This window comes from Monodelphis domestica, chromosome 4 (assembly GCF_027887165.1).
Source record: "Monodelphis domestica isolate mMonDom1 chromosome 4, mMonDom1.pri, whole genome shotgun sequence".
Classification (NCBI taxonomy): domain Eukaryota; kingdom Metazoa; phylum Chordata; class Mammalia; order Didelphimorphia; family Didelphidae; genus Monodelphis; species Monodelphis domestica.
Genome location: NC_077230.1, coordinates 256,315,928 through 256,341,267, shown reverse-complemented (window position 1 = coordinate 256,341,267; position 25,340 = coordinate 256,315,928). Strand labels below are relative to the sequence as shown.

The 25,340-nt window shown below is 35.4% G+C and overlaps 1 protein-coding gene across 1 annotated transcript in view; it reads left to right on the top strand.

Annotated features, from left to right (window-relative positions):
* Nucleotides 1–25,340, top strand: part of ARHGAP42 (Rho GTPase activating protein 42) — a 400,535-nt gene that overhangs the window by 79,744 nt on the left and 295,451 nt on the right. The window contains exon 2 of the mRNA XM_001365340.5: nucleotides 20,789–20,884. Coding sequence (XP_001365377.2) covers nucleotides 20,789–20,884 — 96 coding nt within the window. The remainder of the gene's footprint in view (nucleotides 1–20,788; nucleotides 20,885–25,340) is intronic.

Below are 25,340 nucleotides of genomic sequence, written 5' to 3'. Positions count from 1 at the left end.
TATCTATCAGAAAGATTGTGTCTCCAACTCAGGAAGTGATGGACTCATTATGCTCTGCACTGGTCACACCACATCTGAGGTAGTATGTTCAATTCTGGGAAGCACATTTTTGGAAGAATATTAATAAATTGGAATGTTTCCCAGGTAGGGTGATGAGGATAGTGAATATCCTTGAGTTTCTGTCCTATCAGTGACAGTGAAAGGATCTAGAGATTCTCATTGTGGGGAAGATAAGAAATTCCAGTTGTTTAAATTTTTTAAGAACTCTCATTTTAGAGGAATATGGCTTTTCCTGCTTGATCCTAGAAGGTAGAACCATGAGGAATGGGGCAGCAGGTAGAGAGAAGCAGGATTAGGCTGGCTGTAAGGAAGAAATTTGATGTACTCAATTTTAAGTGAATTTCTTTGAGGAAATAATGGATTCCTCCTCCCTGCGGAGCTTTTTGGACATATCAGAAATATTCTTGTTCAGGTTCAAATTGGATTATGTGACCCAAATAATGCAGATTCTTCTATTTCAATAAATGATTCTCTATAATCTGTATTAATTTTAAATAGAAAGAAATGTTTGATTTTGGGCAAGTTTAAAATTCTTTGCTCTTTTACCAGTTTGTAGTTATACATATACATACATATATACATATGTACATATGTATGTACTCATGACTCCAGGCCTGACTCTAGCCTAGCCGCTGAACTACCTAGCTGCTCCAGAAGGTTAGCTTCTTGAGAGCAGAGATTGTTTTTGCCTTTAGGGTTCAGCACAGTGCCTGGCTTATAGTGAATGCTTAATAAATACACACAGTATATGCATGTTGATCCAATTTTTGTTTTTAATTAAATGCTCAGAATGGGATGGAGCCTGAAGACAGTAGTTAGTTAAAATTTATGAGGCTGTGGGGCAGCTATTTGGGGCTGTGGGGCAGCTCAGTGGATTAAGAGCCTGGCCTAGAGATGAGTTCAAATCTGGCCTCAGACACTTTCTAGCTGTGTTACCTGTGACACCTCACTGCAGTACTAGTAGTAATAGTAGTACTAATGGTAGTAGTTGTTGTAGTGGTACTAATAATAGAAGCTAGTCCCTTGGCAAGTCACTTCACCCCCATTGCCTAGCCTGTACCACTCTTTTGCCTTGGAACCAATACACAGTATTAATTCTAAGATGGAAGGTAAGAGTTTAAAAACAATCATTTGGACTTTGAGTGCTTAATGTATACTCTGGACTTTGTGGGAGCCACAAGCCTTTGAGAAGTAAGATCTAAATGCTTTGTCTTCATAGACTATATAGTCTGGGATTTAGATATAATATATATTGATGTTTATTTTATATCTGTATACTTGTATAAGTGTTATCCAAAATATGTTATAGCAGTGCTCTGGAGACTGGGCAGCTAGGTGGTGCCCTGGATAGAGAACTAAGTCTGGAGCCAGGAAGACTCCTCTTCATGAATTCAAATGTAGCCTCAGACACTTCCTGGCTAGGTGTCCCTAAGCAAGTCACTTAACCTTCTTTGCTTCATTTCCTTAATCTGTACATTCCGCTGAGAGGGAAATGGCAAACCACTTCAGTATCTTTGCCATAAAATCCCAAATGGCACCATGAAATAGGACATGACTGTAAATAATGAATAACAAAGTGTACTGGAGAGGTTCAAAGGGGAAAAGTTCTTAATGACTGATTAAGTAGAGCTAGGCTTTATTTAGTCAATGTGGAGAGTCATAGACTTCTTCTGTTTGGAAGGGACCTCAGAAGGCATTCAACTCCCTTTCTTTACAAAGGTAGTAAATGAAATATTGAAAGCTAAGGAACTTGCCCAAGGTCTCACAGGCATCACTGGTCACAATTAGAATGAGGAGTTCAGATCCTCTGAGAACCTTCAGATCCAGCATTCTTTCCATTGTAGATTACTCTCTGCCTTGAGGAGAATAAAAGGAGAGAAGAACATTGTAGGTAATAGAAATACTCTGAATAAGGACAGGCAAGTAGGCTGGAAAGTGCAGGTTATAATCAGGGGAGAAAGCTTTCTAGTTCTGGAAAAACAGACTACTTGGAAGAAGTAATATGAGCAATGTGAGATAAGGCTAGAAAGGTGAGCCACTGTATTCATTATCTGTAGTCATAGTTCCCATTCCATTCCTTACCCTCTTACCTTCTGGGGTTCAGAGCACTGCCACAGGAGCTGACAAAAACTTTCCCCTTCAGCCTGTTAGATAGGATTTCTGTAATCCTGTCTGGGGTGTCTTTAATTGTACAAAGTTCCTTTTCTAGTTATCTCTGCTAGTCAGTTAGGAGCCCCACTTTCCAACCCCACTCCATTTTTCACTTGCCAAAGTGCCTGGATAGTAGGGTACTAAGAACCTTATAGATACACACATAGATACCCAGAGTCCTCAGAAAGGAATTTAAATGCTTTTTGATTGATAAAAATGAGCTCTGTCTGGGAAAAGTCATTTTGAGAGATGAGAATTGGCCTTTCTGCATGATTTGTTCTCCAGGAAAAACTACATCATCTTAAGTACAGTAAAACCTCATTAATTTAATATTTTCGGATTTGCGTGCATTTTGACAAAGCTTTGATTGGAATTTACCTTTGTTTCAGCAACTTTTTTCTCCAGAAAAAGTGGCAGCTGAAAATACAAACAGGATTTTAGGCAGGAGGCTATGATGGATAATTTGCAATCTTGAACTTAGAATCAGGCAGACCTGCCTTTGAATTCTGCCTCTGACACAACTAGCTGAATTAATTACCCTGTGAAAGTCTCTTACCTTCTTTGGGTCTCATTTTCCTCAGTCTGTAGAATAAGTTGGTTGGACTCTCACCATTCAGATTTAGTCTAGTAGTACAGTGGATAGAGCCCCAGGTCTGATGTCCAGAGGACTTGGGTTCAAATTTAGCCTGAGACACTTTGAATCTGTGTGGCCTACTTGCCTAGCCATTATTCTTCTTTTTTAGAATTGGGGGGTTTAGAAGTAATGTTGTAAAAAAATAAGTATGTAAAAGCAGCCCAGTGGTGCAGTGGATAGAGGACAGGGTCTGGAGTCGGGAAGACTCATCTCCCAGAGTTCATATCAAGTCTCAGTCACTTATTAGATGCATGACCCTTGGGCAAGTCTCTTAACCCTTTTGCTTCAGTTTCCTTATCTGTGAATGAGCTGGTGGAAGAAATGGCAAACCACCACAGAGTCTTCTGAGAGTTAGATGGGACTGAAATGACTGAATAACAAAAGTAGGGGCTGTAGCTGCAGAGTGTAAGGAGTAAGGAGAAGAATGTGAAATGAGGGGAGGGAATAAGCATTTATTTTGTGCCAGGCAATATGCTAATAAATGCTTTACAAGGATTATATCATTTGATCTTTACAACAGCCCTATGAGGGAGGTAGTATTATTAAACTTTTATGGTTGAGGAAATTGAGATAAAGGTTAAGTGACTTGTTCAGGGTCACAACACTGAAAAGGGTCTGCACTTGAATTCAGGACTTCTTGACTAGTGGAGGCCCAAGATAAGTCCTAAATATTTATTAGGTAGTGATTTCCAATGGTCAAAAATATTTTAATCTTTTTTTTTTCTTTTCTCCAGCTCAAAAAGCCAGGAGGGAGAATATGAGGCTTCAGGGTTATATAACCATTGTGCTTCTTTGCTCCATGCAACCTAACTTTGAATGGAGTCTCAATTTGGGCAAATTTTCTACTTTTCCAAAACTTCATAAAGGAGACTGAGTTTGATAACAAAGAGGGACAAAGATCTTGAGCTTTTACATTTTTTTTTCTGTTGTGAGATAGGACAGGGCTGAGGGAGACATAGGAAATTACCTTTTGGCATGTGAAAGATGATAATAGTGGAATTTAAGTGGGGAAACAGCATTTGTACTGAATTTTTTTTTTTCCAGAGGGAAAATACGAGTCAAGGTCTTCACAGTGTGACATGTACTTTTGTAATAAATCCCAGGAGACCCTCTGTCCTATCCCACTAATCTCTTATTTTGTCTGGGCAGGCCTCCTAGGTGTAAATCAGTCACATGGCTTCTATCCTTCAGTGTCAAGAGAAGGAAAAGCTAGAGCAAAACAGTACCTCCTGCCATTCTGAAAGACTTATGACAAAGATGCTATTCCCATCTAGAGCTAAAACTCTTGGAGTCAGATGCAGATCACAAAGCATGTTATCTTCCACATTATTTATGGTTTTATTTGGGAGTTTTGACTTTATATGAGAATTCTCTTACAATAATGACCAATATGGAAATATGTTTTTCATGATAATACCTATATAATACAGATCAAATTATCATCTCCCAAAGGGGGGATGAAAGAGAGTGGCAGGCAGTTTGGATCTTACAATTTTAGAAAACATAGGTTCAAAACTTTTATAACATGTAATTTGGAAAATAAAATACCTTTGAATTAAGAAAGTAAAATAAACAGTCCCACCTACAGGCCAGGTTGAAAGATGATAAACCCAAGGGTATCCAGAACCACCATGGTGCCTTGAATATCCAAGAAGAATCCTGATTAACTTTTTAACATGAAAACCTATTTTATATTCCAAGTTCATTGTCAAATAATTGTTGAAAATATTAAGCACAATGATAAAATAATACATGCTGTGGCAACCTGGCATTTGGATTTTATAAACTTCTACTCATACAGATTAATAATCTCCATAATGTTTCTTGAACTAATTCATTGTATATTTTCTTAACTGTATCAGCAGAGATAAAAACCAAAAACCAGGAGATGGTAGATATAATGAACTACAAAGTTAGGGAAGGGTGGGAAAAGAGAACAATTTGTCATAAAATGAATGCCCAGTAATTCAATCTATATTTAATATGGTAGTTTTTTTTTATGATGATATGTTAGTTTCTTGATTTGGAATTATGGTTTTGTTGATTACAACCCTCAATAACCGTAGATACATTTTAATGAGTTGTTGGCCACTCATAAGGATTAATTAACTTGCCCATGGTCACATGGTAAATATTAAAGGTAAAATTTGAACTGTCTTCCTGATACAAGGTCTAAAGAGTATACCTTGCAGTCTGTCATCTATATTGCTAGTTGCAGTTTGTAAATCCTGAAATAGAAAGAGTTCTCTGAATTTAAAAAATAAAGTAGAAACATCCCTTATAATTATTTCATATTAATTCCCATGAAGTTTTGTCATCCTGCTACTGAATTGGACTGTCAGTAAATCAGTGTTGGTTGCTGGTATCTAAAGTAACTGTTGAGCATTCCTACCTTTTTGGTGAGCCTTAAGTGGTTTCAACCCAGAGATTTAAGATACAGGAAGAAGAGAACCAGAAGCTAAAATATTCATGCACCTTGGAAATTAGCAATTCTCTGGGTATATTATAGGAAGAAATTGACTGAAGAACAACAACTCTTTACTTTCTATTCTTTTGATAAGATTGATCTGCTTCCTTACCAAATCAATTTCCCCAATTTTATAATATAATTATGGGTTGATTGTAACCAGAGGAAAAGAAAGGTAGTTAAAGCATATTATTCTTTTTTTCCTTTAATTCAGTTATTAGCTCCTTGAGGGCAGGAACTGCATTTTCTTTGTATTTCCTTCTAATATCTTTTACTAGATTGCCAATAAATAATATTTAAATAAATATTGGGATGGCCAATAAATGTTGAATGAATAACTCCCATTCCCAACTAATAATGAAGATGACAGACTTTTACATTTCAATAGCTGAGAAAGTGACAGCTTTTGGCCTTACTTTAAAGCTTCTTGCCATGTGAGTGGAACCAAATACTATGTAATTATATGTTGTTGTGTGTTCTTAAAGTATTTGAATTGGGTAAATAATGATCTAATCATTCCCCAAGCACTGTGTATGCTTTCTAATTAAAGTCTGGCATACCATTATGTAGACATGCAACTGCATCATTAGGAAGAAAAGTCCCTTTATTTGCAGCAATAAGATAATTAGAAACAACAAACCTACTAGGGAGTGTGGGAAGCTCTAAAACCAGACATACTTGCCCAAGCTCACACACAGTTGGAATTCTTCAGGACTGGCTGCTAAACAAAAGCTTCATATGGGCTCTGTCACAGCAGGCAACTGGTGATGCTGAGCAGATCATGAGGCATGGATCTTCAAGGTTGATTTCAAACAAATATTATTAGCTTTCTGTTAATAAATTTGCATGGCTGGTTTTACAGTATAAGGTAGAGCTTTTATTTTATGGCTTGTGGCCACTATAGCTTAGCTATCCTCAGTTAATTTTTTTTAAGTACTTAAAACATGTTATTAGATTTCAGGAAATAATTTAACAAAATCTCCTATGATGCATACCATTTGCAGACTCGATAAACTAGAAACATTACATTTTTGGCATTCCAAGTTAAACATTTCCTTGCATACACCTAGTTATAGAGTTATCAGTTTCAGATAAGAACAACAGAGAAATGAAGAACAAGAGGGAATCTAAGAAAGAAAGAAATGGCTCAGAAGGGAAAGTAGAAAGGCTTCTAGTATTTCAAGTATCAAGAACAGTTTCAAATATTCTGTTGATTAATGTTAAAATTATATCTACCAGGACCCCTGTAACTCAACATGTCCAGAGTTTACTTCAGTCTATGCCCCTGCCTCTAGGCTGCCTTTTAAAAATCTTTCTACTTTAGAAATTGACAAAGTACTTGAGGTTGGCCTTTAGGGCAGATTCTAAGCTCTGCTCTAATGTTTTAAGGAGAATTTTCTTGTAGTAAGTCTCCAAACCTGCCTGGGTCTTGTTTAACTGGGCTAGAACAGCAGAAAGACACATTCTATAAATATGTGGAATAAAAGAGTTTATTGAAAACAACTACAGAAAAACACTGTGTAAGTAGAGAATAATGATCTTTGTACCCTTAATTCTTTGGCAGGGTTTTGCTCCACCCTGTTTTGCACTGTGACTCTTATTTTGTTTCTTTTTGGAAGAACAAGGCAGAAAGCCAATCTTAAGTTCCCCTACCCAAGGAGATGGTTTTTCTTATGTGTCACTTGTTGGTTGCAAACTTGAAAGGAAATAGCATTGTTGAACTTTTTGTTTAAAGCAGAAGTAAAATTAAAAAACAAACAAACAAACAACACAACTTGGATATGACTACTATCATTAGGTATATTTAAACATTTTATATGATCAAACATCAATAGAAAAAATCCACAATGGAACTGTAATTCGACTCCCATTTGTTTCTTTAAAAATAAAGTGTAAACAGACTGTAAACAGAATGTAAGACCATTCCCCCTACCCCTTCCCCATTTAAAGGCTATGCTAAGAGAACCAGAGTAAACTCAAGCAATTATGTGAGCCTATATCTTGTTTCTTTGCTTGGCTACACAGATTTGATCTGTGAAGCTGGGAATGTTTTTCTTCAATCACTAGTCAACTGATTTCCCTTTCCCACAGCCGGTTTTCCTAAATATTTTGGGTAAAAATATCTCTTTCATGTTCATGAAATATTTTGTGAACTTGCATAGCTCTTAATGCTACTAGTGGGTATTAGTCATTGGATAAGGATAACTCTATGCCTTTTAAAAAAATCAATGAAGATGTATTGCTTTCAATGATATTTTTTGTCACCATCAATTTAGATTTGCAAGGATAAGTTTTTCTACTGGCCTTTTCATTTAAAACTCCAAGTTGCCCTTTGGATTACTACCTCTTCCAATTCTATAATTGGGAACAATGCCCACCCACCCATGCATATAGTGAATATCTGGGGAAAAAATTGTCTTGTCCTAAATAGGGTCCTAAGTAAACTAAGAGTCTGTGTTTAATTCTCCCGGGATTACTAGACTACTTTGATAGATCATTTATTAATTTTCATGAAGCACGGGGTTTTGTGAATTACCCCCCCCCTCCCCTTTTAAGGTTAAATACATTTCAGTTAATTACAGCCTGTATTTTGAAAAAAAAGTTATTTCTGAACAATGTATTCTTAGAAGAATGATTATTCTTCCCTCCTTCCCTAGAACACATTGATTGTAACTGACTTTTTAGTTGATAGCAATTGGATGATTCTCTGAGGGATACTTATACCCAAATAGCATATTCCTTCCTCATTAATGATTTTATTTCATTTATTTGGCCTCAAGTCTTTTTTGTTTTAGTTCACACTTTCTAGAAAAGCAAATAAACCTTTAAAAATGTATTATAAATGAATGTAAACACAGGTTAGAACAGAAATCTATAATTTTAAGTTTCAAAGTACTAAAGAATTTTGTCATGTGCGATTATTATCAAATTCATCTTTAATATTATTATAGTGGGTGCTATCATGATTTTAGTTGTGTTTAGATAGAATTCTATTGGAAAATCATGTATATGGTATTGAATTTTTAACCTTATAGAGTTGAGTTACAAGAACATTTTGTTCTATGTTGCCATTAACAGTTTGGTAATTAATTTCAAGTAAGAATCTTCTTTTTATAAATCAAGCTTATAATTATCAACAAATATGTTATTGATTATAGTATTTGTAATATTTTGTTGAACACTGGAGTTTATATGCTTTTGTTTAGATGTGAAATTTACTCTTAAGAAACTAGTAATTAAGTGAGCAGAAAAAGTAGACAAATGTGGATCCAAATTTTTAAGTTAGTAAGAGAAATAATCTAATCGACCATACAGCAAGAAATTACAAAAGATAGGAAAGGAGCCAGAGATTTGCAAGCCTGATAAAAAGACCCAAGGATGGCTCAGAGAAAGGATCAGATCAGATCTGGGTCAGGGTCTAAAGCCAAGAGTCTGACTGAGATTCTCCCCCATCTCCTTGCTTTTTAAACCTAACCTCCTCCCCAGGGATCTTTCCATTGGCCAAAGGCTTTCATATGTCAGTCTGTCAGGCCTCTACTGGGCCATGTGACTCTAACCACCAGGGTGTGTCCTTGCTGGGATTGGTCTGGGTTGGAGGTTCCCTCAGATATTTAATTCACACATGTTGCATATTTATATCCTTAGTGTTAAAGAAAGAAAAGACCAGGTTTTAATAAGTTATTGAATCACCTTTCTAACATTAACAGTGTCTAAAGAAAGGACTCAATAAAAATTCTGTTAGGATGTAGACTTGCTGAGGGCAGGAACAAAGGATTTTCTTTCTTCACATCCATAGCACTAAGCACTTTGCATACAATAAGCATATAATAAATGGATATTGACTGTCTGTCAGAATGATAACATAAGATTTCTTTAAGGGAACAGAAGAAAGAGAAATTCTTAAGTAATAAAAATATGGCTCAAAAAAGCCACTGAAGGATGGGTTAAGAAGACAGGAAGAGAAGCAAAGACTATGATGGCTTATTGCATTGTTATCCTATTAAAATTTTTATTTCCAGTGTAAGAAGATGGGCAGGCTTTTATTCTTTCAATTTCCTATTATTAAATCATGCTATTGCAACAGTGAAGTCTTTGTTCCTGCATTTTAGAAATTTTAGATATATTGTGGCCAAATGTTTTTCTTTTCCAGTTTTATTATTATCAAAAAAGCTTTTCTAGAACTTCTTAGCTAGCTACATTTACATATCATTTATAGGATTAAAGACTATTCAGATTCTCACCAACTTATTTGTTCTCACTGAAAACCATGCTACAGATACTAATTTAAATATACATTAAAATTTCTGAGCAAGGAGAATATTTTGTTAAAAAATAAGTTTTCATTTTGTTTTTTAAACCCTTGCCTTCTGTCTTAGTATCAATTCTGAGATAAAAAAGGGGCCAGGGCTAGACAACTGCGGTTAAGTGACTAACCCAGGGCCACACAGCTGGAGAATGTATTGAGGCCAGATTTGAATCTAGCTCCTTTGGATTCCAGGTCTGGTTCTCTACTGTGCTATCTAGCTGACCTGAAAAATAAGTTTTTAGTGAGATTTACTGTTTCTTACATCAGCATTGTTATGCTGCATGCTTTGATCCCCTTCCCAGAGAGCCTTGTAAGATTTAAATTTGAAGTTTTTAACTAAATATGAGAATACTAAAGTAATATTGTGGTTACCTATTTAAAAATATTATAGCTTAAGTCAAAATGACTTTTAGCAGCTTGATTTACAAAGAGGTGGAAAGAGTGAAAATGAAAAAATATGGGTAGAAAGACAGATTATAATAAACCCACCAGCCCTTCTCCTGAGAAGCCAGATTCAGCCCCAGCAGGGTCTTCCCTAAATCCCTTGTCTCCATGTAGATTTCCTGGTAATCCTCAGCCAGAGGTCCCTGTGATGTCTTTAGCCAGAGTTTTACCAATGCAGCCTCCTCCAAAGCCAAAGCAGGAACCTCAGCCACTCACATAGCAAGCCCACATAGGATCCATGGAAAAGGTCTCCTCCAAGCTAAGGCAGGGATCTTAGCCACTCACTCTAAATGCCAGGAATCCCTGGAACCAATATCCAGAAGCCAGCAAAGGAATGCCTCTAGATCATGCTGGTCTTTTATTTTTATGCTCCTTTTTTCCATGTCACTTCCTGACATTTCCTCTTCTTCACAGAAACCAAAGGCAGTCTTTCAATTTGCCTAGCACTGCCCAAGGTGGGGGGGGGGGGGGGGAGGGATGGGGCAGTAGCCTTTGGAGGTATGAGCTTATTCTAGTGATTCCTGAACTCTCTTACTTAGTGTTAAGTAGTGGCATTTTAAGTTCTTGATTTGATTAACTAAAAATAGACTAGGGGAGCGTTAATTCTATCTTCACAGCCATCACATGTGAGAAATAATAATATCTTTTTAGATTTAAAAAAAATCACAACGTATCATTATATTAAAGGAGTACAAAAACATGAACAACATGTTATATGTAAATTGAACATTTAATGCTTATGTTTAAAATATTTAATGACCTGTATATCATCTTATGGGGTGGGGAGGTGATACAGTGAATAGGGTACTAGACTTGGAGTCAGAAAGACACCTTCCTGAATTCAAATCTGGCCTTAGACTCTTACTAGTATGACCCTGTGTCAGTTACTTAACCCTTTTTGCCTCAGTTTTCCTCATTCATAAAATAAGCTGGAAAAGAAAATGGTAAATTAGTGTCTTTACCAAGGAAACCCCAAATGTGGTCAAGAAGAGTTAGATGGGACTGAAATGGAGCAACAACCAAAATGTCATCCTGTGGGGATATGGATTCTGATTAAGTAATTTTTTTTTCCTATATCACTTTAAATAATCTGAATGGCAAGGTGGCCAAGGTTAAGCTATTCCAGAGAGCAACCCTGCATTTTGCCTAATGGTCTGTGAGGCACCCCACCCTTTTTCAAGGTTAGGTGAAAGGACAATAATGGGCCCTACCATAGGTTGATATCTGTCCAATAGCATGATGAGAATAAGATTTTCCAACACTAAAGTAGGAGGACTCCCTTCATGAAATACCTCCACCTGCCAGTTTCATTTCCTATTTATAAGCCATTCCTCATGGAAACTTTTTAGCAAATTAAGGTTTAGTTTTCATGTTTAAATATTCTTTTTTTTTTCTTTAACTGGAAAGTATATGATTAGAACAGAAAATTCTGCTATCCACAACCTGTATGCTGTCCAGTTGAGAATCATCTCCTTCTAATTCCTAAACCATGATAGGTAAAACAAAGAGAACTATAGGGACTACCAGCAGTTCCTATATAATGAACCTGTGGGTGGTGACCTGAGAAGGAGAATGGAGAAATATGGATGAAAAGATTAAAGATAGAGGGAGAAACACCGGAATAAAGACTCAGACACAACAAGTTAGAACATGTGGGGAGTCGTGAGCTCCGTTAATATCTCTCTAGAAGAAGATAACAAGTGGAGACATTATAAGTATGAGAAACAAGAGAACATGTGGGGAACCAAGAACTCTGGGATACCTCCCATGGACCAGATGGCCAAAAGATTAATGGGAGATATGCAGGGCAACAGGGTTGCGCAAATCAGTCTGACATCATAAGCATTATAGGCAAGATCTAAGAGGCAAGAGGGAGAGCAAGGGCAAGGGAGTCAAGGCAAGAGATGTAAGAGGGAGGCTCACACATGTTCCCCAACTTTTATTGATGATCTTAGGAATGTGAAGTGGGAGGCGATTAATGAATACATGACATGACATAGGTATTAACATAGGTTGAATTGACAATCACAAAATCAAAGAGGCGGAGATTAATCCAACATGCCCTTTGGAAAGGAACCTGGTCTGACACAGTGAGCTAGGACACTGTGGCGGGTAACACCCCGCCCAGGAATTTGCCTGTCATTTGTGCTTGTCCTTTGGACTGTCACTTTCCATACAATGAGCATTAAGTGATCTCACCATAAGTCTGGTAATGTCAATACATCAATATCAATACATCATATTGTATATGTATACAATACAACAACATACAATATCAATACATCAATCATATTTCCAAGATGATAACATACCTCGTATGCTACAAGAACCAATTTCCTATTGCCATAACAATTATGTTGCCTTCAACATAGATATTTTTCCTGTATTCAGTTGGTCAAGCCTAGCTTCTCTTCCTAACTTTGTCTTTCTAAGGGCCATTACTGCTTGCTCACATAGTGTATTACATACAGAGATAACAATGTCCAAAGAGGAGGGATTTACTTTTATTGCCTCTGGGAATAGATCACTATAACACTGCTGTTTGAGCAGATTTGTTCCATCATGCATTAGTTTATTCTTCCAATTTTATCCTCAGATGCTCTTTGGATAGTATGGCTCATTTGGCTCTTCTTCTAGCCTCTGAAGTCTCTCAAGAACACATTAGAAGTTATTGAGAATGCAAATATCTATTTTCTTAGCATTATATGTAAGATGGTCTATGAAGTTTACAGTCATAGGATCGTTTAAGAAGATCAGACAGTGTAAATCTTGGTAAGATTTTTGATTTGAAGAAAATATTTGACTCCAAAGCAAAATGCAGCCTTTGAAGGCTATCTGTTACTGTATTTTTATATCATAGTGAGATAAAACTCACAACCTTGTTCTATATTTCACTGACAATTGATATAATAATAAATTATAATATGTCATCACTCTTTGAAGAGTGAAAAATACATATATTATCTAATTTATGGCTTATACCAATAATTTAAGCTATTTTCTAACATTCTATAGATGAGAAAATTGAGTTTCCCAGAGGTTAACTGGATTGTTTATAGTCATGTAGGACAGCCAAGTGGTGCAGTGGTGAGAAGGCTGGACTTGGAATAAGGAAGTCTTCTCTTTGTGAGTTCAATCTGGCTTCAGAAACTAGTTGATTGATCTTGGACAAGTTACTTCACTCTGTTTGCCCCAGTTTTTTCATCTGCCAAAAGAGCTAGAGAAGAAAATAGCAAACCACTTATCTTTGCCAAGAAAATCCCAAATGGGGTCACAGAGAACTGGACATGCCTGAACAACAACTACTATAGCCATGCAAACATTTTTATTAGTACTAATTAGTTATGGAAGTCGAATTCAACTAAGATCTCTTCTTGCTCAATACTAATGGTTTTTCCATTGCCCCACATTACAAAACAACATGTTAGAGAAATTTATATTACTCTTATTCTCCAATATCATAAAATACTCAATATAAGATACAAATGAAAGGATTTTTTTTCATTGTCAGGTTTTCCATGGACTCCTATTTACAGATAATTTACATATAGCTACAAAATTCTGAGGTAGTCTCAATGAAATCTGTAGTATTGTGAAAGTTGCTAACTATCCATAGTAGAAAACAAAGATGGATTGGGCCTCTTTCCTTGTAAAGCTAGATAGGGACCTTATAATATATTTGTCTATGTGTGTAGACACACACAGATATACACAGGTATGCCTATGTTTTCTGAATTGGACCTAGAGTCAAGGAGGAGAAATAGATCTAGCAGGAGGGAACTGTGGAGGTTATTCCATGATTGAAAACATTAAGCTTATCTCAATTTTCCTTATTTCCTGCCATTATTCTTTGGAGTTAGATTTCTATTGTGTTTTTGGCCTTAATAAAAATTGTTCATTCTCTCATTGATTTTCTTTTTTATCATTATTGGTTTTGAATTTTAGGTTATTATTATAACTTTTGTATATTTTCTCTTTATTGTCCTTTAGTGTGATTTTAACATATCAGACACTTTTATTTGATACTAATAACTCTTCCATTATGTAATAGGATTAGTGGGAAAATTATATTTAAATTGCATAATTTAACTTTATAGGAAACTAAATGTTGTCACCTAGGTAGACCAGTGGCCAAGCGCAAAAGACTTTTGCGTTAGAAATAAGTGAATTCAAATCCCATCTCAGATACGTACCAGCTATGTGACCCTAGGCACCAGAGCTTCTTATCCTAGGTTTGTTTATCTGTAAAATGAGAAAATAACATTTACTTCACATGTGACAGTGGACATAGTACTTTGCAAACCTTAAAGAGTTATCTAAATACTAGATGCTATTGTTGTGTTCCCCCTTTTTTTTTAATTGAGGAATAGCTTTATACTCAAAGCTCATTCATTATTCAAGTATTGATTATACCTGTTGTTTTGGACCCAGCATTATTAGTATTTGGCTTAAGATAATCCCTCTAAACTATGTGTATTTGATGGCTCTATTGATTACTGTCTTTTCCAACCTCTGTAGCTAGATAACATCACCTAAAGTTTTCTTTGCAATATAATCAGAAACTGCACAAGATTTAGAATATTATGGACTTCTAATTAAGTTCTGATTTCATCACCTAAGAAATTATGTGACTTTGAGAAAGACAAACTCTGAGCCTCAGTTTCCTCAGGGTGAGCTAGGGAGGTAAATGATTTCCCCAGTATACAGGTCAGAAAGTACTGGTTGAATTTAGGTCTTTTGATTCTCAGACACAACCTAGGCTGTTTACCATTATCACTTTATAATGCTTTTGCTTAGCTCTTTTGCTACTATTGATTTCTCCTCATCCTTGGACCCCTACGAGCTTAAATTCAAATATTAAAGCTTTTATTCAGTTTTAGTCACTCATTAAGTGGCCATTGTCTTGGCATTGGAGGTGATACAGAATCTAATGGGAGGCAATGTTTAATTGTGGAAGGGAAATATAGTTAAAGTAAGGATGGGAGTCAGGAAGGAATATGTCATAATGTTTAACATGAATTTCTCTGAGTTTTATGAGTAGGGCCCCACCTGTCATAAGTATCAGTGAAATTCATTTTTACTGAGTTAGTAATAGAAACCAACTATATTTGATAGTCAAACAAGTACAACCAGTCAATCTGCATAAAGCTGCACTGGATGTTTACGAAGCCCTTCAACATGCTTAGATAAAGTGAAACACTAGTGTTGCTTCTTGGGAAATGGTGGGTCATTGCTACAGATTAAGTATTTTAAATAAAATGCTAATAGATTTGTTTTTAAAACATGGCTATATTTTCTTCCAAAGGACAATGTGAACATAGGCATGCAGGCTGTACCATTTCCTGGACCATGTGAAAAAGAAAGTTTGCTACAGACTCTGGGGTGCTGCTAGGTACTTGGCAGAGATCTGTGGTATTCTGTGGCTCCACAGGGAAAGCATCTCCATTATGATTTCTTTCCCATAAGTGAGGAAGAAACTGAAGCCTCCAGAGCAACTTACACTGGTGTCTTTCTTTGGCTTACATCTTAGAGAAGGGCTTGATTCCAACATTTAGAGCCCTTAGGTACAGGGGGTGAACCTCTGTTCTCATAAGACTAAGAGCAGTTTCTTCAGGCTGAACTTTTCTAGCTTGTTCCATTTTTTTTTCCTGATCCATTTATGCCTGAAATTGTTTTAGTTAGTTGATATTGATTGGGGATCACAGCAATGAACCAGAAAGTAAATATTAATTTTGATCCGGTAAACATTCAATGAACAGTTTTCCTTTTTTTAAAGTAAATTTTTATTTTGCAAATATTCATTTTGATCCTGTAAGAATTCAATGAATAAATTTCCTTTTGTTTAAAGTAAAATTTTTGCTTTTCAAATACTTATTGTGATCCTATAAACATTCAAGGAGTTTTCCTTTTTTTAGGTAAAAATTTTTCAGCATCTATTTTTTCGTATCACCAAAATTTTTTCCTCTATCCTTTTCCCTTCCCTGTCCAGAGAGCCATCGAATATAACAATAATTTTTAAAAAAGAAAATGACAAAATTATCAGCAAAACAACATTTTTTTATTAAGAAAAAATTTAAGTTCTCAAATCTGGAATTTGTCTACCATTCACAGTTTTTTACAAAGATTTTTTATTTTAAAAGATTTAGAATTTCTGTCTGACACCAGGAAAATGAGAAAGGGGTTCTTGGTTTCTATGTAGAAAATGAGAGAAATGTATTACAGGTATGATTTAGTCAGGTGTCAAGTTAGTTGCTCAGAGTTAGTTGCATTTTGAACTGAGCAGAGATGGAACCAAGATTAGAAGTATGAACTGGTTTCCTTGTCTGACAGCATAATAAATCACATCTCGTAATATTTCCTAAATATCACTCCCTTTCAGTTGTTAAAATGAGAGTCAAAAAGAAAGTGGAAAAGAGAAAGGAATATCAAGAACTCAAAGAGCACTTGAATGTTTTAAAATTAAAGTCAAGATCTTGGGAAAGAATTTATTTGTTGTTGTTTTAGTTCCTGTTAGGAGTCATCCTCCCAAAACACAAGTGTGATCTGAATAGGCATACTTCTGAGGGACAAACTTCTCTTATATATAAACTTTTTCTCACTTTAAAAACTGTAGGATTATTCTTTGTTAAGACAGTCTCAGTGACATCCTCAGTAGTAATGCAAACCTATATCTCCTTCAGGAAAAGAGATAAATATAAGCTTTTCCTCATGAGTTGCTAAAGCCCTTTGGTGCACTGGGAAGGCTTTTGCAGCTGCTATCAGTATGTTTTTTTCTTGCACTCTTTTCCAAACATCTAATGTTTGGAGACTCCTGCAGCTGCCATCTTCAAGGCTGAATTCATATTTTTTCCTTGCTGTTTTAGAGTGGAGTCAGATGACATGTTATTAAGGGGATATAGGATTAACTATGCAATTGCAAAAACAATTATAGCTAATTTCCAATTATTGATGGGCAAAATTTTCTAAATTATATGCATTACCAATGCTTTTAGAGCCATCTAATCTCAGTTTTCCATGCTGCCTAGCTGGTTCTTAGTTTTGGCTCGGAGCCTGTTCTGTGATAGAGGAAAACAATCCACATTTCCTCATCATATAGCAAGTTCAAGACCAGGGTCATGAGGTGTGGTAGAATAAATGAAGAGAAGTGGTGGTAGATGGGAGAAACTCCATGCCCTTTTCCTACAGAATGTCCCTTAAAGTTCACAGGAATTTAGTTACCATATTTTCTCTTGTGTTGAAGCTGAATTCAAATTTTACAGGGCAGTAGGCTTCTAAATCTCTAAATAATGAAGCTCAGCCCTGTCCCATGGCAAGTTCCTTGATGCATACAGTACTACATGTTTTCTTTTATTGTAATCGACCCTGTTATTATTCTATTACTGCCTCAAACCCTGCAGGACAAGAGTGGTCCTGTGCTCATTTTACAAGTAAGGAAACAGACAGTGAAAAGTTATATGCTTTGCCAAAAGTTACATAGCTGGCCCAAAATATGTTTTGGGTTAAAATTACCTTTGAGGTCAGTTTTTTTTTTTTTTAGTGTTCTCATAGCATCTGATATCAGCCAGCATGTTCCTGTTGATGTTTTGAAGTTGTTTTGAAGTTTTTCGTTTTAATATGAATGAAACAAACTATGTTTCACTTTAGAATTCCCCACCTTCAAAACTCCACCCCCATTCCTTTTTCTGGCTCCCACAGATTTTTTATTTGATAAACCTTCTAGGAACATTTTAAGAACTTCATTGCCTTACATAACTCTTGAATTGGTTGGAAAAGGGAAGAATAAGGGAATAAGGAGAGAGAACAAGAATTTATATAGTGCCTACTATGAGCAAGGTATTGTGCTAAGCACTTTAAAAAGATCTCATTTGATCTTTGCAACAACCAGAGGAAACAGGTGCCATTATTATCCCTGTTTTACAGTTGAGGAAACTGAACCAAAGAGGATATCTGATTTGCCCAGGATTAACATAGCTTGTAAGCATCTGAGGTTGAATTTGAACTAAGGTCTTTCTGACTCTTGGCCCAATACTTTATCCACTCTCTGCCATCTAAATTGTCTTATTGTATCATATTTTGTTTCTGTTGTGAGGGTCCCTGAGAATGTTTTCATTTGTGCTTTATTCATATTTTTAGCAAATCCTTTGGGGGCCTATTTGTATACTTGGATATAATAAACAGTGATTTGAATTTTGGAAATAGAGTAAATCTCAATTAAAGTGTTTTTCTGGCCATCATATTTAAAGATTTCTTACTAAAACTTTATTCTGATGCCTCATTAAGGTGTGAAAGTGTCTCTTTTCTCAAGGTCCATAACACTGGAGCATAGCTCTACCAATCAGGAATGCTTTCAAATAAAACTTAGTCTTTTTTTCTTTTTTTAAGCAGAGAACTGACTCTTTCTAAGTTGGGAGTTCTTTACCAGATGGTTAATCATTAAATGCTAAATAATTTTATTTACATGAAACTGTCAAGGTGTAAAGGGTTATGGTTTATTTGAATGGAGAGAGTATCCATCAATAAAATCATGGATCTTGAAATATTGGAGTATATTTATAGATCAACCCTTGAAAAGTACATTCCCTATTCATGTATTCATTCAACAAACATATTTATAAGATGGGTACCCTGTTTAGTCACTTATATGACAACAAAGTGAAAATGGTTTCTAATTTCTGAAAGTTTGCATTCTCTGCAAACTTTCTGCAAAAGGGGAAAAGCATCTATGAATTAAGTTAAATGAATATAAATATACCCAAAGGCCTAGAGTTGGGAGGACCTGGGTTCAAATTTGACTGTAGATACTTCCTAATTGTGTGATCCTGGGCTAGTCACTTAATCCCATTTTCCGAGGCCTACTTCTCTTCTGTCTTAGCAATGCTACTAAGACGAAGTAAAGATTTTTTTTTTAATTGACAAGTTTATGAAAAGTCTTCTGAAACAGCAACTTAAACAGATCCTTCAAAGAAGTTAAGGATCCTAAAAGGTTGAATTAAGGAGGGATTGCATTAAAGGTGAGGGGGATAAAACATGCGAGAGGACATACAGAAGGGAGATGGAATGTCATTTCTAGTGAAGAGCAAATGGGCCAGTTTTCCTGGAAACTGGAATGTGTACAAGGAGAATTAAGAGAAATTAATTTAGAAGGTAGGTTGAAGCCAGATGGTAAAAGGCATAAAATTTCAAATAGAGTAGTTGGTATATTTTGTCATAGATTACTACTAGCAATTTTTAATCTAACTCATTGGTTAAAGAAACTATGTGAAACTCAGGAGGAAAAATAAAAGGTAATGATTTCCTTTAGGTGATTTTTTTTTTAATTTGAAGAAAAAATTTTTAGCCACTTGTAGTTTCTAGATGCTTATATTATTTACACTAAATGCTATCCCCTCAGATAGGACTTTTCTACATCTTTGTTGCAGTTTTTGGAAAAGGAGGCTCTTTTATCAGGTGAATTAATCCTGGGCACTTTGCGCCAGAAGTCATCTTAATGTGAGACATGGGAGGGGAGGATAGGCAAATGCTTTTCTGTGTTTTGTATATAGTTTAGCATCTGTTGTGGTACGAAGCAAGGCAGACTTCCTGCTGCTATGGAAGATACAAAGATAAATTAAGATACCATTTCTGTTCTGAAGCAAACATATATTTGAGGGTCGAGCTAATAGGGGCTGCTTGATAAAATGCCTAGAATATTAGACTTGAGGTTAGGAAGGGGATTTGAAACAAAATTTGCTTTCACATCACAGCTCTGTCTCTGCCTGTGATATCGTAGGCAAGACCCTTGATCTGAGGGATCTCTTAGGCTCTTTTGGTCTCCTTGGCATGACAGTTGTTTTTATTTTGCTTAATGTAAAGTTTTAGATTGCTTAAAATTCTATATGAAATTATAGCACAGTGAATAGAGTATCAGGTCTGGAGTCAGGAAGATTCCTGAGTTTAAATTTGGCTTCAGACACTATGTAACCCTGGGCAAGTCACTTAACCTCATTTGCCTCAGTTCCTCATCTGTATAAGCTGAGAAGAAAATGGCAAACTACTCCAGTATCTTTGCTAAGAAAATTCAAGATGGTGTCATGAAGAGTTGGACATGACTGAATAGCTACCCTCTTTTCTGGTCAGGAAATAGATCAGGATAGCATTGTTTCAATTGTATAATATCTTTTTCATTTAAATTATGTTAGTTATGTACAAGTTTTGTACCTTGTTCTAATAAATTGGTCTGACAGCTGATTCAGGAATGACTCCCACATTAGTAGTGAATTGTTTCTTGATACAATATAACCTTTTTTTTTTTTGGTTGTGCCATTCAGTGCTTGCTATATTCAGCACCTACCTTTTCTTCCCTCTCTCTCTCCCTTAGTTTACTTTCTTCCCTTCCTTTCTTCTTTTCTCCTTCTCTGTTTTTCCATTTCCTTTCTTCCTTCCTTCCTTCCTTCCTTCCTTCCTTCCTTTTCTCTCTTCCTCCTTCCTTCGCTCCCTCCCTCAGGGTAGCTGACCTGACAATCCACTGAGCCACCTAACTGCCCTTACAATTTATTTTCTTGAAAAAATATTTTTAATAAATAGGTATGAGGCTTCTGAAATGCCTTCATGGTTTTGGCATATACTAACCTAATTTATCTGACATAACTCATACTTCATATTTAAACCATGAATAAATATCAAAACGATATAACATTAAGGCAGAAACCCTTAACTGACCAAATATTGATTTATATTTTAATCACAGATCTGTCCATGGCAGTACAGAAATTTTCACAATCCTTACAAGATTTCCAGTTTGAATGCATTGGAGATGCAGAAACTGATGATGAAATTAGTATTGGTAAGTGCCTATTCTCATTTATTACCGTGAGTAATAATTAAAAGTTTACTTCAAGATAATTTTCATTTCCTTGAAACAAATTAGTAGTTCAAATAGCCAAATAAATGCTTTTGATATTCTGTTTGAAAGTCAAAACAATTTGGAGGAAGTGTCATTTTTGTGGTAGCAATTGTCATAAACTGAACAAAGAGGCAAGGAATTTAGTTTCTTCATGCTCAGTGGCTTTCAGGCTCAGTGGCATTTGACCATGGGCAAATCATAGAATGATTGTTCTATGAAATAATTTTTCCTTCTGGAAAACATGGAGTAATGTTTTCTATTTCTTCCCTTAAATGAATGAAATAATGGTCATAAACATTTATTAATTTCCCAAAAGATATTTGATTATTAAACAATACTGATCTTTGGAGAATTAGGTTAAGTGTAATGCTTCCTGATCATAGAATACTTTTAAGACAGTGGAGAAGGAGACAAGAAGAATGGAACTTTGTTTTAACCCTATTTGCTATCTGATGGGAACTTTTTCATAAGGTTCTATTTTGAATCTCTTCTTTAAAAGAAAAGTTTTATGAAGCATTCTTACTTACCTATGAGGACACTCTATAATGTATACCACAAGAGTGACATAATTTAGCTTAGTTTCCAAATATTGAAAGATAACATAAGGTTTGAAATATACAGAAAAAAAGCCTACCAGTTTCTGAAATAGATTTCCTTATTTTTATTTTAAAATGTTCAGGAAGTTAATTTTGTTGTTTTTAAACTTAATATCTATTATTTTAAAATTAAACTTAGTAAATTTAATACAAATGTTTCAGGATTACATATATCTGTAGGTTCTAAGCAAGATTTCTTTATGCAGGATCTGGTGCAGCATCTATCATAGCTATTGATGACTTTGGACAAGAGTTAACAGTCTTTTAAAGATAATATATCAAGTTTTAGAATTTACATTTTCACAAGCAGGAATAGTTAGCAAAAAATTCATGGAGTGCATTGGCGTTCCTTCAAGATCATAGTACAAGATGTAGTGATGACTGTCTTTAGACCTTTTCTCTCCTTCCATATCATGACAGGTGCACTTTATTTGTTTAGCAATTTTCTTCTAAACACCTCAAATCATTTAACAAACATTCTTTCATTCCCACCAAATTATATGTGAAGGTTTTTTTTTTCCCCTTTCTTGAACCTACTGGTTACCTGGTATTGTTTACTCTCCTTCTGCCTTAGACTGTTGATACCTCAGATTTTTGTGACTCATTGTTGCTAATTGCTCACTACAATATATAGTTAGTCCCGTTTGCCTTGGGCCCTTCCCAGATTCTGTATTTGATAATCTTGTAATTTAACATCTCTTCCTTTTCCCTCCTCTATTCTCATTTATTCTGTTTCTTTGCCTTTGACTCTTTTTAAACTGTCTTCTCAAAACTTTCTTTCTCTTGTGACCTCTAAGGGCCTCTATAAAAGTGTCTTATGACTCTCTGAGTTCTGTGGAAGACCCTTCCTGCCCCTTGGTAACAAGAAACCATGGCAAATACAGAAAAGTATAATATGAGAGCCCGAGTCTCAAGGGATTTACAGTTAGTTGAGCAGATTAGATAAAAGGTAACTGACGAACCCCTAATAATAATCATCATCATCCATAAAAGAACTTTTTAATAGGTGTCACCATATTGAATCCTCAATCACCAAACTATTTAGAAACCTAGTAGAAGAAAAAAAATTTGGGAGTGTGATAAAGTGAATATCATCCCCTTCTTGTCTCCTATTAGAGTTGTCTAGTTGGGACAACTAGAGTTGTCCCATAGATAAAGTAAGACTGTGGAAGGTGAACTCTCTTAAGTTTTTATTCAGCTATTAAAAAGCAGTATAACTTTTGGCTAATAGCCTGGGACACAGTAAACACCAAATACAGACTAGCTATTATTATAGTCACTTGTCGAATTCTAGCTGAATTCTATTAAATAAGATGAGAAGAATGAGAAAATAATTTTAAGTTTTACAAAGCTCTTTGTTTATATTTTTACTTAATTCTAAAATAATTATAGGAAAATCTATCTTCTGTATAACACAACTTTGCAAAGCATTTTGCTCACAGTTAACTTGTGGAGACACTACTGAATTTTACATTTAGAGTGGCCAAAGCTGATAGTCAAAGTGGATTATCTAAAGTCATATAGAAAGCATGACCTGAAGGTGGGCTGAGGTTTTCCTAATTTAGTCTCCACTCCTTTTTGTGATGTCATACTACAACCTATAAACATACAGAATAACATAAAATACTAAATAAGTTTTGTCATGGCAGAGCTGTAACAAGGAATTTTTGCACCTAGGGCAAGCATTGTAACGTACACCTGTAGCAATATGCAGACTACATATCTTACCAAGGGTATATGTGAATGGTAAGGGAAGATAGAAACTCCAAAATACTATGAAACTATTACTGAAAAGGCTATTAGTATACACACCCTACTGCTGTTTTAACCAAATCCTGACCCAGTGCTGATCTCTGGGTAGGATAACCTTCTCTTGAGAATCCTCTTGGACTTGGACAGCAAATTAAATTTTGACACTATTCCTGAAGTACCACTGATTTTGTCCTGAGGGGATAAGCTCTCTGAGCCAAAACCAAGCCTCCAGCTCTTTGAAGTTAACGCCATACTACCTTAGAATTAGTTGATTTTTCTAATTATTTCTCTTTTTGCCTCTCTTCTAGAGAAAAAAGGACATGGTTAATCTACTCTTCCAGTGGGAGCCTGCTCTCCCTTCCAATTTAAAAAAAAAATGGATTAAATCTAAACAGATAGAATCTAGTACTAATAAATGAGTTAACTATGAGCCTAGAGAAATTCAGAGAGTCTCATTACTAGACTTAGCACAGGGTAGTGAATCTCTAAATTAAAGCAACTTCATTTAAAAAAGTTATTTTTATCTTTTTTTTTACATCACCAGAATTTGTTTACCTCCCTTCTCACTTTCAATCATCCATCCCAATATAACATTGCTTTAAAAAAATGAAAGAAGAGAAAAAGTCAGCCCAAATGATTAATACCAAAAAAAAGAAAAAAATCTGAAAAAATATAAACAATGTTCCATATTCGTAGACCTCTTAGTTCCACAGAAGGGTGAGTGGGAGTGTCTTCTTTTATGTCCTTGGACCCCTGCTTGTTCTTTGTAATTTTATAACATTCATTTTTGATTTTTTGTAGTTGTGTTCTCCATTTATATTATTGCAGTGATTGTGTGTGTGTGTGTGTGTGTGTGTGTGTGTGTGTGTGTATTTGGCTCTGCTTATTTCCTTATCGTATCATATAAATTTTTCAGTGCTTGTGTTCATCATATTCACTGTTTCTTACAGTACAGCTATATTCAATTATATTCATGTACCACAATTTGTTTAGTAATTCCTCATTTGGCATCTACTTTGTTCCCAGTTTTTTGCTACTACAAAAAGTGATGCTATGAATGTTTTGGTGTTTGTAGGGATATGCTTCTTATTAGTGACTTCCTGGGGAGTATTTTGACTATTAGTGGAGTTTCTGAATCAAAGTGACATTTTAGTGTCTTTATTTGAATAATTATTAAATACTTTCTTAAAATGATCTCACTTCTAATCTGTCTATCCTATAACAAGAACCAAGTCACAATTCTGCCTTAGAATCAGCACAACAACTCTTTAAATTCCCTGAAAAGAGCAATTTTCCTGATCCAATTTCTGTTTGCCATACCTTAGTTATGTCATGCAGCACAAGGTAGTAGCAAAGGACACTGGACTTTTCATTAGAAAGGGAATTTTGGGTCTCAACTCTCAGCTTTATAAGTTGTATAATTTGGGGCTAGTTATTTAGAATTAGAATCTGTTTCCTCATCTATTGAATGGGAATAAGACTGCAATGACTTACCACTTAAGTCTGTCATGAGGGTAAAATGAGATAATATCTATAGAATGCTATGAAAGTAGAAAGTGCTGTCTAAATGGGAGCTTTTATTGTAATCCTGGACATATGGATACACACAAGAAAAAAATCACAGAGCAGAAGAATCTACATGGCTCCAGGCCTTAAGTCTTCCTAGTCACCCACTTCCCTCTTATAAAATGGTGACTGTTCATACAAAGTCTTATAGTTTTATCCATCTGCAAAAGGCTTGGTGTGGGACTTATTCCATTTTGATTATACTTAAATTTACTTGCTGTAATTTTTAAGTGTTTTTTAACCAGGTTTTGGGTGCCCTGAGCAAAGTGAACATTATGAAGATGAACTTCATTATTACCATTTTCAGCCCCTCCTCCCCAAACTAACATATAGACACTTGCCCAATTGCCTTATTTGCTAGGGCCTTGGGCTGGCTCTGATTTTTAGCCAATGTTTAAAAAAAATTCTAAATAGATTTAAAATAATATCTTTTTAAAATAATTGGCATAAACTGTAGTATAATTTTATCAGGACTGGGTTTT